The sequence below is a fragment of the Natator depressus genome, chromosome 7 (assembly GCF_965152275.1).
Source record: "Natator depressus isolate rNatDep1 chromosome 7, rNatDep2.hap1, whole genome shotgun sequence".
Classification (NCBI taxonomy): Eukaryota; Metazoa; Chordata; order Testudines; family Cheloniidae; genus Natator; species Natator depressus.
Genome location: NC_134240.1, coordinates 74,956,017 through 74,969,619, shown reverse-complemented (window position 1 = coordinate 74,969,619; position 13,603 = coordinate 74,956,017). Strand labels below are relative to the sequence as shown.

The window sequence follows — 13,603 nt, the reverse complement described above, 5'->3', positions numbered from 1 at the left end:
GTACCTTAAAAATACAATAGCACTATGCCAATAGGTGCATACCTAAGAAAACATGAGAATGGCCAAACTTGGTCAGATCGATGGTCCATCTAAACCCAGTGTCCTGTCTCAGAACAGTGGCCAATGCCAGGTGCTTCAGAGGAAATGAACATCAAGTGATCTACCCATTGCCCATCCTGGCAATCAGAAGCTGGGGACACTTCAGAGCATGGTTTTGCATCTCTGCCCATTCTGGCTAATTGCCATTGATGGACCCATCCTCCATTCATTTATCTAGTTCTTTTTCAACCTTGTTATAGTCATGGCCTTCACAACATCCTCTGGCAAGGAGTTCCACAGGTTGACTGTGCACTGTGTGAAGAAATACTTCCTTTTGTTTGTTTTAAACCTGCTGCCTATTAATTTCATTGGGTGACCCCTAGTTCTTGTGTTATGTGAAGGAATAAATAACACTTCCTTAATCACTTTCTCCACACAAGTCATGATTTTATAGACCTCTATAATATCCCTCTTTAGTCATCTCTTTTCCATGATTAAAAGTCCCAGTCTTATTAATTTCTCCTCATATGGAAGCTAATCATTTTTGTTGCCCTTCTTTGTATCTTTTCCAATTCCAATATATCTTTTTTGAGATTGGGGCAACCAGATCCGCATGCAGTATTCAAGGTTTGGGCGTACCATGGCTTTATATAGAGACATTATGATATTTTCTGTCTTATTATCTATCCCAGGAGTGGGCAAACTATGGCCTGTGGGTTGGATCCAGCCCGTCAGGGCTTTGGATCCGGACCATGGGATTGCCGGCCCCGCGCCGCTGCTGGAAGAGGCCAGCACCACATCTCTGCGACCCTTGGGGGTGGGGCAGAGGGCTCTGTGCACTGCCCTCGCCTCCAGGCACTGCCCCCGCAGCTCTCATTGGCCGGGAATGGGGAACAGTGACCAATGGGACCTTCGGGGAGGTACCTGCGGAGCCCTCTGCTCCCCCCCCCCCACCAGGGGCCACAGGGATGTGGTGCCAGCTGTGCCGTGGGGCCAGGGCAGGCAGGGAGCCTGTCTTAGACCTGCTGCCACCCTGGAGCCACTCCAGATAAGCAGCCCTGGGCTGGAGCCCACACCCCAACCCCTCCTGCCCCCGCAGCCCAACCCCCTGCCCTGAGCCCCCTGCTGCACTCCACATCCCCTCCTGCACCCCAACCCCCTGCCCTGAGCCCCCTTGTACACCCTGCACCCCTCCTGTGCCCCAACCCCCTGCCCTAAGCCCCTTCCTGCACACCCCACACTCCCTCGCACACCCCAACCACCTGCCCTATATTCATGGGCCTGCATGCAATTTCCCCACCCAGCTGTGGCCCTCGGGCCAAAAAGTTTGCTCACCCCGATTTATCCCTTTCTTAATGATTCACAACATTCTGTTAGCTTTTTTGATTGCCATGGCAAATTGAGAGGATATTTTCATAGAACTATCCACAATGACTCCAAGATCTCTTTCTTGAGTGGTAACAACTAATTTAGACCCCATCATTGTATATGTATAGTTAGGATTATGTTTTCCAATGTGCATTACTTTGTATTTATCAACATTAAATTTCATCCACCATTTTGTTGCCCAGTCACCCAGTTTTCTAAGATCCTTTTGTAACTCTTCACAATTTGCTTTGGACTTAGCTATCTTGAGTAGTTTTTTTATATCAGCTGCAAATTTTGCCACCTCATGGACAAGGCATGACTTGCATAATTTCTGCAATGGTAAGTTTTGTTTTTTTTAAAATACATCGTAGTGACAGGTATTTCTAATGCAATAGTTTGTTCAACAGAAGGCTGGTTCTCTCTAAAGAGACAGTTTTAAAAAAAACATTAAAAAAACCAAATGAGATTGATCTGTGTTGAGGAGATCCCAATAGCAGCAGCATGGTTAAGATTGAACTGAGTTTTGAAATTAAATGGCTTTAACCACCACTTTCGTTTTTGATAAAGACAAAAATGTTCATCACTGAATTTATATCATTTACTCTTGGGGTATGGATTTGACTATCTGAACAGTATGGAATTAATTCATTTCACATTTTTGGAGTTCAAAGCATTCCAAGAGAACCCCTTTTGAAAATTTTCCAAGGGCTGTCCGAATTTTCCGAGGGCTGTCCGACTTTTGTCCAAATTCCCCCAGCTCCACCATGGAGAAAGTGAGAAAGCTGAAGGAACATATTTATAGATGTTCACAGCATCTTATGCATGAGCTAGTTTTGAAATAGATCCAATAAGGAATTCATACATATTTTTCATGATAACTGTTTTGTATTTACATTATAGAAACTGATGATAAAAATATTCATCACAGCAGGAAGGTTTTACATATTTAATATATTATGGCCCATGTCCTGGATTATTTCTTGAGCAGAGAGCACTGGAAGCACCTCCACAAGGGAATCCCAAGTTCTATTATGTAGGCACCTTTACAAAAGTTTTACTCATTGAGAATATTAAGCATATATATGCACATATACACACAATTTATGTATCTCTACACACAAATATATGTGACCTCTTACACCTATTTTAGAAAATACCACTGAGGAGTATTAATATAATATCTGAAAGGTGTTGACTTTACTGTACTAAAACCATATCCAGGGGTCAAGGATTCAAAGAAATTAGATGAGGAATAGAAGGTTAAATTAACTCCGATGTGTAAGGTGTGCAGAAGATTCTGTACTACTAGCAACCCACAGTAGGGTTGCATCATGTCTGGGCACTGGGGGCCTGTGCATCCTGCAGAGGGTGTTGTTGGGATTTATACATAGGTTATTAAAACACATCTAAAATAATATTACATATTATAATAATGCTATTAGTATGTGCCTCATGGCTAATTTATCTTAATATAATTAAACAATTCAAAAGACAAGAGCAACCCTAGTCAGGACTGCGGTGCAGCCAGTAATCTGTTCCACGCTTGTCTAATCTGAGCCAGGGCTTAGATGCACCCTGGTGTACTAACACACTGCAGAATATGGGGAGAATAGTTTTGGTGTTTCATTAACACGCAGCCACATCTGGACCTGGGTCAAAATAAAAATTATTGAACTTACCAAACAGAATACCAAGGGGTTACATACATTTATTTTTTTCCATATAACAATTGATTAGTTTTGAAAAAATTCCCATTTTTAATATTTTTAATTCCACCTTTCATTTTAAAAAAATCACTAAAAGGACAACCCACAAAAATACAATCTGTATCTGCTCTATATTTACAGATAACTGGTCACTACTAAGGCACAGCTTTAAAACTAACATTTTAATCTAGCAAGTCAAATATTTTGTGCATAATACAACACTGACAACACTGTATATTGCATTGTCATATTCCCTTCATGGAATTAAAAGAAGTGAGAAAAATGTTTTCCAGTGTGTGTGTTTTGTGTGCAGCCCTACTGAAAATAATGTTCTTACTGGGAAATTTTTCTTCACTTTGGTAATAGATGATATAAGCACTGCTCAGCAAAAGACCACATCAACTTAATATTGTAAGAATTTCAGCTTTCAGATGTAATACTGTCAAACTGCATGTTACGTATTTATGAAAAAAATGAAAGAATGCGACGTGGAGTTTTTGCGGAAGTAAAGTGTTTGAACTTAAAAAATTACACAAACTAAGTAGGCAAATGTCTAAGTGGATTTGCTAAAGGTTAAATCTACTTTTAAAATATTATGTAAAACTAAGCACACAAGTTCATATAAGACTTGATTTTCAAACCTAGGTCTTGCAAGCCCACGAGTGCTCAACTTTAAACAAGTAAGTAATCTCATGTCAATGGGACGACTCACAAGTATAAAAATAAGCAGAAGAGTGATTATTACCAGGATCAGCACTTTATGCTTCCATATTTGTTTGATAAAGTTGAGCGTGCCTGAGTTATACACACAAGTATCCAATATGTTCATAGACTTTGGGCACAACTTTGTTGCTTACAGCTCTGCGTTTGCAAACTGCATTGTCCTGCAATATTAAACACTGAAAGAGTTAGTTGCTATTTTATTTGCAGTGAAAGTTATTCCACTATACACCATTAAGTGGATATGGCTGAACCCCATACTGAGCAGTTAATTTTTGCTAATTGCAACAGGTCGTTTTATTACTGCTTCATCATCTAAGTCTTCAAAGCAATTACCTCTTAAAAATTCCCTTTGTGTGCAAATTTCTCATAAAACTGATTTTTTTCCTCACCTCAGAAGATGTATACACAGAAAGTGTCAAAACTATTTCTCACCCCATTTTTGCATAAAAACCAACTACTGTAAATGGTTATTCTGATGCCTTCTGTTAAGAGCACTTGACACTGGTTTATGTCCATCTTAAAAGGCTTGTACACTGAACATAAATAAGACATTACAGTACAAGTAAGTCACAATATTTCCTAGGGGAATGCTTTTCAACAAATTAACGTTTGGAAACTTCATATTTCATTGCAGAAAAAGAGGCACTTTATGATTTCCTTCATTATACGAGATCCCTTCATCAATCCATAACAAGACATCTGAAAAGACACAGAAATAGTATTGCCAGATTTTTTGGACTTTCACAGTATGAGAACGCAATAGTTAGCTCTAGCCATTTATAACATGGACTCTTTGTTGAATATAACTTCTTTCAGAAATAGTTCATCTTGGAGTTTTAAATACTTCCATAGCTGACCATCACAAATCTAAATTAAACAAAAGAGATGCTATTACAGCTATTTCATGAATGTTGCTTAATTGCTGCATGCATAGTCATGTAAGTAATATGCTTCACATAATAAATGGCAACAGTGCTGTCTTGTCAAATTAGATTAGTTGTCCGTTTAATCAAACTGGTGGCCCAGAGCTCTAGTTTGATGAATGCCTTTCATTTTCTACCATAAATCTTTAGTCGATCTCAGTTTAAACTGATGCATATTGTAGGTGTATAGAATCTAAAAAGAAAAGTTTTATATAAATAAATGTCCTTTAGTGGCAGTATACTAAAAATAGCCCTTTGCTTTGAAAGAACCATTAAAATCAGTTTCAGCATTACAGGCAGCAGTTAAATATGACGACTGCAAAGGGTTAATATTGCAAGGTCCATTTTGGTCTTTCATTGCATCTGTTACAGTGAACTCGTTTCATTGTAAGCAGATCTAGGCTGCTTCATAAGGAGATAATAGGACTGGTCCACTTGCAAGTGGTTTGATTTTAGAACATTTCCTCAGATATCTATAGAAAAAAAATCTACATAAAGACTGAATCCTAGTACCATTATAGTGAGGAGATTTGACTATTGCAGGATCACCTGACAAAATTTGATAAGTGCCAACACAATATTTTATATGGAAATGAAAGAGAAAATAAATTCCCACAGGATAAGAAAACAGAACATGTAAAGTGCAGAAAGACCTCAATAATTATTTTAAGCGGTACCAGAAAATTCCATCTTGATAAAACCAAAAGTTATGCTCTCTGGCATCCCAGCTCTTCATTTTTCCTTCATTCAACAAAGTAAAAATTCAGTGCATACATTATAGTTATAGGTAATAAAATACTAAACAAAGAACCCTATATTATTATTATTATTGCAAATGCTGTCCAATCTACAAGAGTAAAACATAATCCACATTTGGTGTTCTGAAAGTGTCTTCTCTCTCTTTTTTTTTTTTTTGGCACAAGTACTTGTGCAGAAAAAATGCTTTGGTCCTTGATACCGAAACTCCCAAAGTGCAGAGGGTGGTGTGCAGTGAAAGCTGTCCACAGGATTGGCAAGTCCATCTTTACAATTCACTTTGTGAGCCACAATTTAGTGCTACCAGCGACCACTGACACTAGCAATGTCCGAGTGATACTGACGTGGCAGTCTTCCACTAGCTCCACCTTCCAGGAATGAGGCACGTACATTTGATGGATCAAATAGCTTTCTTCGGTTTTTATTCAGTTCTAGATGGAAAACAGCAGATTCGGATTTTAATATTTGGAGATGATTCAGGAGAAAAACTACTCTGAATAATGCAATTTCATTATTACATTAGAAGAGGGGAACCATAGCTCCAATTGAAAACTGCAAAGGGAGTTTAGAGAAGCAGACATTACCCAAGTTGGTATTTGGTCAGGACACTAAGAATGCCATGAAATTCTATCAATAATTATTGTTCAGGCTAAACACAGGGTACTAATTGTCATAATTTTCTGCAATTCTGAATTCAATGATGGTGCCATGCTAGTGCTTTGATGCAGAGGAGGGCCATATTTATTTCCAGGCAAGTTAAGTTTGAAATTAATCCTCTTATTTGAGGGGTTTCTAGGATTAAGCATAATGCCTGAAAAGATAATGTTTTGCCAAAATCTTTTGTATACAAATTCTAAACAAAAAGGCAAAACCATCCTAAAAATGATGAAATGATCCCAGCTGGAGTGCTTGAAAAAATCCTGTTCAAAGCCTGCAAATTCTTCACAAAAAGGAATGCATTATGTGCACATCACAAACTGAGCAGCATTGTGCACAACATTATATAATCTGATGTGACAGACCATGATGTATACTAACTATAAATAACTGAAATTGGACATAATTATTTCCCCAGAGCACATTGGTCATTTTTTAACACATTACTAATGTTTTTATAATAAGGACCTGCCACCTCCAATAAAACATAGGCGTAGGGGCTGTTATTCAGATCTATGTGTAAACCTCTCAGTAGAGCAGAGATGGGCAAACTACGGCCCGCGGGACCCTCTTGCCTGGCCCCTGAGCTCCTGGCCCAGACTAGGAGACTAGTCCCCGGCCCCTCCCCTGCTGTCTCCCCTCCCCCACAGCCTCACCACTCTGTGCCACCGATGCAATGCTCGGGGCAGCAAGCTCCTGGGGCAGCACACCTGCAGAGCCTGGCCTGATCCGGTGCTCTGTGCTGCACGGTGCGTGGCTGGCTCCAGCCACTGGTGCTCCAGGCAGCGCGGTAAGGGGGCAGGGAGCGGTGGGGGTTGGATAGAGGGCAGGGAGTTCGGGGGGGAGGGGGGGAGACGTGGACAGGGGTCAGGGCGGTCAAAGGTGGGGAACAGTCCCGGGGGGGGGGGGTGGGTCAGGAAGGAAGGGGGTTTGGATGGGGCGGCGGGGGGGGGCAGTCAGCGACAGGGGTTCCCAGGGCAGTCAAGGGACAGGGAGAAGGGGGGGTTGAATGGGGGCAGGGGTCCGGGGGGGGCAGTCAGGAAGGAGAGGAGGGGTTGGATGGGGTGGTGGTGGGGGCAGTCAGGGGCAGGAGTCTGGGGAGGGGCCATCAGGGAACGGGGGGTTTGGATGGGGAAGGGGTCTGGTGTGTGTGTGTGGGGGGGGCGTCAGGAGGCAAGCAGCATGGGACGGGGAGATCCGGCACAGGGGCCGGGACACGCCTGTCTGTTTGGTGAGGCACAGCCTCCCCTAACCAGCCCTCCATACAATTTCCAAAACCCGATGCGGCCCTCAGGCCAAAAAGTTTGCTTGCCCCTGCAGTAGAGTCATCACTCATAGAAAGCACTTTTCCCAGTCCCTTGTTATAGTGAACAATTTTCTCCATTACAGGTATAATCTTCGCTGCCAGTGATTCAGACAGACTTTTGATGAGTTCTACTGTTCATCTGAATACATTACTCATTTACCTTCTTTAAGCCATAATTTGAAATGCATTCATGAATGACATCAGCAAATTACGAAAAAAAAATCTGTCATGCTCCACAAAATATCAGAATAAAACTTACAATCTTGGATTTAAAAAGATTCACTGTAAGGGAAAACAGGAATCTCAAACATAATTCTATGCAATATATGAAATGAAATTTTATGCCATTCCAGTTCCTTGAACAAGTTCAAGTTTGTCATTGCTATCCTATTGTGTATCTTCAAAAGTGGTACTTTGATTTTCCTTTATTGTAGTAAGATATAAAAGAAATTTGAATTACAGCTGGCTGGAAAAAAATCCAGCAAACCATTTTTTCCACCAGAATTTGTCCATTTGTTGAAATGGAAATGTGTCGCACAGATTGTTCAACTCAGCTGAAGTTCCAACAGACATTAGGACAGGCCTGTCAGGCAGGTTTCCATCGCATACCTGCCTGTTTACCTACCAGCTCACTTTCCTGGCTCCTCAGCAGCCAGCCTGGTGAGCTGATAGGGAATGAGAGCGTGGAAGTCTTGGCTCTCAATCTTACTGTTGCTTGGTAGGCAGAGTTCCCAGGATCCCCAGGTTCAGGACAGTGTGCCAGATGGACTGTCTTGGAGTCAGTGTCCCCAAGCTCTATTCCCTTTTGCAGGGAATTTTGAAAATTTTCTTTGAACTCCTTTGCAAAATGGAATTGCCTTTGTCTGCCCAGCTCTAAGTTTAATAGTACAATAGTAATAGTATTTAAATAGTAAAATAGTATTAAATAGAACAATACAACACTATGCAGCTGGAATCCCATTTGATGTGTGGAAGTTATACAGTCCTTACAGTCTCTCAAAATTTAAAAACTGCCTTTTTATTACGAGGAGTGGCTGGTAAGATGTGCTTTCTGTGGGTCAGATTCTCTGTCTGATACAGTTCCTTTGAGCTGCTCTAATGACTATTCAAACCAAAACAATTCAACTGACCAAAGGGAAAAAGTACAGTATATTTTTAGTACAGTATTTAAATCATGACATTTATCATCATGTATATGTTAAATGCTTTTTATTCACCTGAGATTGCAAGCAGCATTTTCCGTCTGGCACCAAAAGTAGTAATTCCTAGCTCTTTCAAATCTTGATCTGTGAGGGTAAGGAAGGTCTGAAGATCAATCTATGAACAAAAACAAAGAAAATTAAAATGGGTAATTCACACAACACACAAACCCACAATCTATAGGCAACCATTTTTTTCCTGTATTGAGAATTACTCCCCACAAAATATTAGCCATAAGTGTGGTGCCAGTAGCCTCTAAAAACAACGTTTCCTTTAACTTTTTTTTTTTACATTTATTCTACAAACTCATTTTATTATGCCTATAACACCAACAATTACCAAATTCCAATCAATGACAGTTAGTTAAAATTAAAATGGCAGAAAAATGAGGAAAATAGGCATCAGAAGCGTCATATATATAGCAACCCTTGACTACACAGATACCTTCTTGTTTTAGTACTTTTATTTAAGACAAATAAAGAGACTAAAAAGTAAAGGTATCATTTTTACAGAAACATGTAAGATTATGTTGGTTAATGATACTTAATTGCACATTAAGAGTCTATTTTCCCAAATTACTGTAAATGTAAATGGCAATCTTAGATCTAATCATCGATCTCTATGGAAGGAAAGTTTATTTCAAACATAATTATTAATATTAACAGCAGTAACCAAAACAGAATGTGTGCTAGCAGACCGTTGGTGAGTGCCCCCTTTAAGTGAATTCAAGGACATGGCCTTTCACAACACACCTGGTGTGTGCACAAATATCCTTATTAACAAACACCATGCTTAATATGTTATTAATATGTCAAGATAATTCAGTGGAAACCTGTTTAGTTAGGACTGAGTTATGGTTACTTAGTTACGAAGGACTGAGAATGGTCATTTCTAAATTCAAGGACTGAACAGCTTTGATAGAATTGTCAGTGAAAATACTGCAGCTAGGAGAGACAGCGATTTCACTCAGGAGATACACAAAGGGTTGTGAAATATACAGCAAAAACTAAGATGCCTCTTTAAAAGACTGACCTCTTGTTGTTGGAATACATCAGTGTATTTGCCCAAACCGAGTTTACTGAACAGCTCAGGCAGATCAGACCCCTTAAACAAACTGTTCAGGTTACAGCCATTGCTTCCGGTCAGCGAGGAAATGCAATCCATGTAATTACTGCTGCTGAGATAATGTTCAGCTGAAAGGCAAAAAGGATGTACACTTGACGTTTCAATCACTTGAAACAGCATGTTTTAGTTAAATGTTTTAACCGCCAAATTACCTCAAATTCTATTGTTTAGTGGAATATTCCATTCAGTTGTTGAATAGAACAGCAATCTGTAGAAACCAGTTGAATTTCAAATGAACTTTTTGTTAATGAAACTCTAGTGGCTGTTTTCAGAATATACCTTATTATTATTGATTAGGGCATGTAGGAGAATGAAAAAGGACACAGGCTTCACTGTAATTAACTTTAATGGGGATGGGGCTCAGAGCTTAATATACATAAAGACGGAGGGAGAATCAGGTCTCTATTTCCCCCCCAGTCTATCAAATGCTGGAGAAGGCAACTGCACACGCGCCTCCTCCCTGCCTCCACGGCCCCCTATACAAATGCAGGCAGCTCCTTTAGGTTTGACTGGGGATGGAATCCTGTGGCTTCTTCTGCTAAAGAGAGCCATGTGATTGAGCAACTACTCCACTTTTGTTTGTTTGTTTGTTTGTTAAAATAGTAGTTTTGGGAATATTTGGACTACCTGAATAAATATCACATCCCTCAAAACTACATTAAAAATCCATGAAGGTTGCTAAGTCAAGCACTCAAAACTTAGTAAATACCACAATTACAGTTGTACAAACTTAATGTGGTTCCCTTTGTGTACATGAATTATGATACAGTCTTTACATGCTAACATGCCATTTTTTCTACTCCTGCCTCATTCAGTGCACAGACTGGTCAGCTTTTTAATATTTCTTTTTGCTCTCATTATTCAGCATGCGGTCCATGGTGTCCCATCCAAATCCTACATTGAATGCGGAATTATTAATTTCTACCTGGGCTTTTCTATGATGGTTTCATTGTACCATCTTAGTGCTTTACAGACATTACCCCATGAGATGAAGTGGTTATATTATCCTCATTTTACGCACAAGAAACAGGCGATGAAGACCCGAAGTGTGAACTAATTTTGCGTGCCCAATTTGAGAAGCCTAATTCCTGCTTTTTCAGCACAATTTTTAGTACTTTAAATGTTCAAAACACAGCTCTTCTCAACTTTAGCTGCTCCTGTGAGTGCTCAGCACTTCTGCAAATCAGAGCCTCAGGTGTCTCAAACTGGATACCCAGAAAATGAGAAAGACAAAATGGCCACATGCAGAAAATTGGGCAAGTCATGTAAACCAGAATTTTCACATTGCCACTTTGTTGCTCTCATTTTCTGGCTATCCAATTTCAGACACCTGAGATCTGATTTGCAGACATGCTGAGCACTCGAAACTGCAACTAAAGGGGATTGGACCTGAGTTCTGAACATAACGTGTTATGAAAATTCCATCACGTGGAACTGTATTGACCCCCATATGGGTCATGAGCAGGGAGATCCACAGCATAGTCCTCTGCCACTTGAGCTGATATGAGTAACAGGAAGCAGTAGAAGGCTGTTATCTTCTATGTGGGCCTTCTACTAGAGGGCAATGAGACACATTGCCAGTGGCTTTCACAGCTATTTGCTAGATAGCAGAGGAATGATAAGACTCAAGAATCCTGTGTTCAGTTGTAAGTTCTGTAGGGAATATGTTACTAATTATAGATCCTTCTGCCCAGGCCCTGCAGTACCTTCCTGGTTCTCTTCTGCTCTTACACCCTTAGCTATTGCTACTTCCACCTAACCTACTGCTTGTGTCCATGGCCCCCACTATCCTGTCTCTGCTTACAGGTTCTATCCCCTTCTCTGCACCAACTTGGCTCCTGCCTCTATTCATCCCCTATGCTCCTACCTCTTTTAGTCTCTCACTTCCCACAGCTCCTGAGGCAAACACCTGGCCTGCAGAATTTCAGCCTGAACAATTTAAATTTGGCAAAGTTATAAACAATTGAAAACAAGGTCCATTAGTACCAGTGTTGCCTGTAACAAAGGAGCTGGAGTCACATGGTGCACACTGTAGCACATAGTAGTATAGCTCACAAGCAAAGTGTGCAATCACATCCCCTTGCATTACCATAGTTATTTTTATATGCCATTAATTTCACTGAGCTGTTATCTCCGGAGGCCACAGGCCCTGCCCCCAGGACTGATGTCAGAGTGAGGAGAGCGAGATTAAATGATTCCCTCAGCTAGACTGGCTGCTGCCTCCTGAGGACTTACCTGGCTATAAAAAGTAGAACACTTTAGCGCTCAGTGATTCTTTGTTCTCTTTTCTAAAATACATTAACAGTTCAGTAGATAACGTAAAGTTGGAACCTTAGATAATTTTACTGGATAGGCCCAAGTTTTTGAAGAAGATTTGTACAATGTGTCAAAATTCTTCAATTCTATTAGTAAAAGTGAAGGATTAAAATTACATTTCAAGTTTGTAGATCTCAAACAGCACAATCCAGGACACACAGTTATTGTACCCTTTTTGTCACATATTGACCATAAAAGGCTTATCAGCCAAGTGTGGGGAAGAAAGGTTATTTTTTTTAATCAAAACAAAAAAGTACATTTTTGCAGATGTTTTAGGCTCTGAGAAAGAAGCTACTGCTTCTATGGACTGAGCAGCTTTTAGAATTTAAAGGCTACTGTCTTATTAAAGTTTAAGAAAGGATTAAAATGCATTTATTTTATAATTTTGATTACACTAGGACCTCCCTGTGTAAACAACTGACTTCAAGACACTATGGGAGCTTGATATTGAAGATAAGCTATTAAGCTCATTTTTATTATGTTCACCGTAGAAATACCACATGCAGTAATTCATCACTGCGTTAATACCATGTCAATGATTAAAAATGCTAGGAAAGAGCAACAACATTTCCTTCTTTAAGTTAAACTATTTTTTCTAAAAACGTGCAATTCTTACTGAATGTATCTGGGATTTAGGCTTTTTAGCACGGATTAAGAAAAACCATAATACAAAAATAATTAAAACAAAGAATAGCAGAATATTTCTGTCCTCATCAACCCCACCCCGAAACATTAATGAAACTTATTATAAATCTAAATCTCCCATTCTTCACTTTCTTGCTCCACCCCTTCCTCTCTCCCGGCAAAAAACAATAAGATCAATCTATTCATAAAAGACTGAGACTAGTTGCAAACTGCTTTTGGGCGTAAAACAATTTTCATAGAAAACTGGTTTAAAATCTGTTTAAAAAAAATCTTTAAGATTTGCAGGCTGGATCCAAGGAAACAGGTGGCCAGTGGAACCTGCCAGGCCCTGCCAAATGTATTGGTGGCCCTACTTAAAAATCAGTATAATTATGTCTTAAAATTCATCAAAGGATGAATTTTAAGTAGGGCAGCTGGAAGAAGTCATAACTTTTGTCAGGAAGCCTCCATCAGATTCAGCTAGTATTTTGCAGTATCTGGATAACACAGCAGAATCATAAGCGTCCAAGGATGAGCTCTTTTAAACTCTGTTTTCACAGAAACTTTCACAGAAAAGAAGATAGCAAGGCGCTTAAAAAAAAAGTGGCTATACTGTATTATTTACCTTCAACGTTTTACATCTGAATTGCCTTTTTTTTTTTTTACATTTTGTGTGGTATTATACAGATTTTTATTTACTTTGTACTTTTTCAAACATAAAAATTTTTTTAACACAATTAAGTATTTTCAATTCCTTAAGGTAAATACTTAACAGTTTTAAAAATTCAGGACCCCAGAATTAAATCAAAATTTAATCTCCCAAATCCCATGATTATATTCCCTGATGAAATGCATTGACA

The 13,603-nt window shown here is 39.6% G+C and overlaps 1 protein-coding gene across 2 annotated transcripts in view; it reads right to left on the bottom strand.

Moving 5' to 3' along the window:
* Window positions 1–2,007: 2,007 nt before the first annotated feature.
* BICC1 (BicC family RNA binding protein 1) overlaps window positions 2,008–13,603 on the bottom strand; it is a 220,589-nt gene continuing 208,993 nt past the window's right edge. For both annotated transcript variants that reach the window (XM_074958792.1, XM_074958793.1), the window contains 3 exons: window positions 9,711–9,871; window positions 8,696–8,795; window positions 2,008–5,946 (listed from right to left, as the gene is read on the bottom strand). In XM_074958792.1, the coding sequence (XP_074814893.1) occupies window positions 5,816–5,946; window positions 8,696–8,795; window positions 9,711–9,871 (392 nt within the window). In that variant the 3' untranslated portion in view covers window positions 2,008–5,815. The remainder of the gene's footprint in view (window positions 5,947–8,695; window positions 8,796–9,710; window positions 9,872–13,603) is intronic.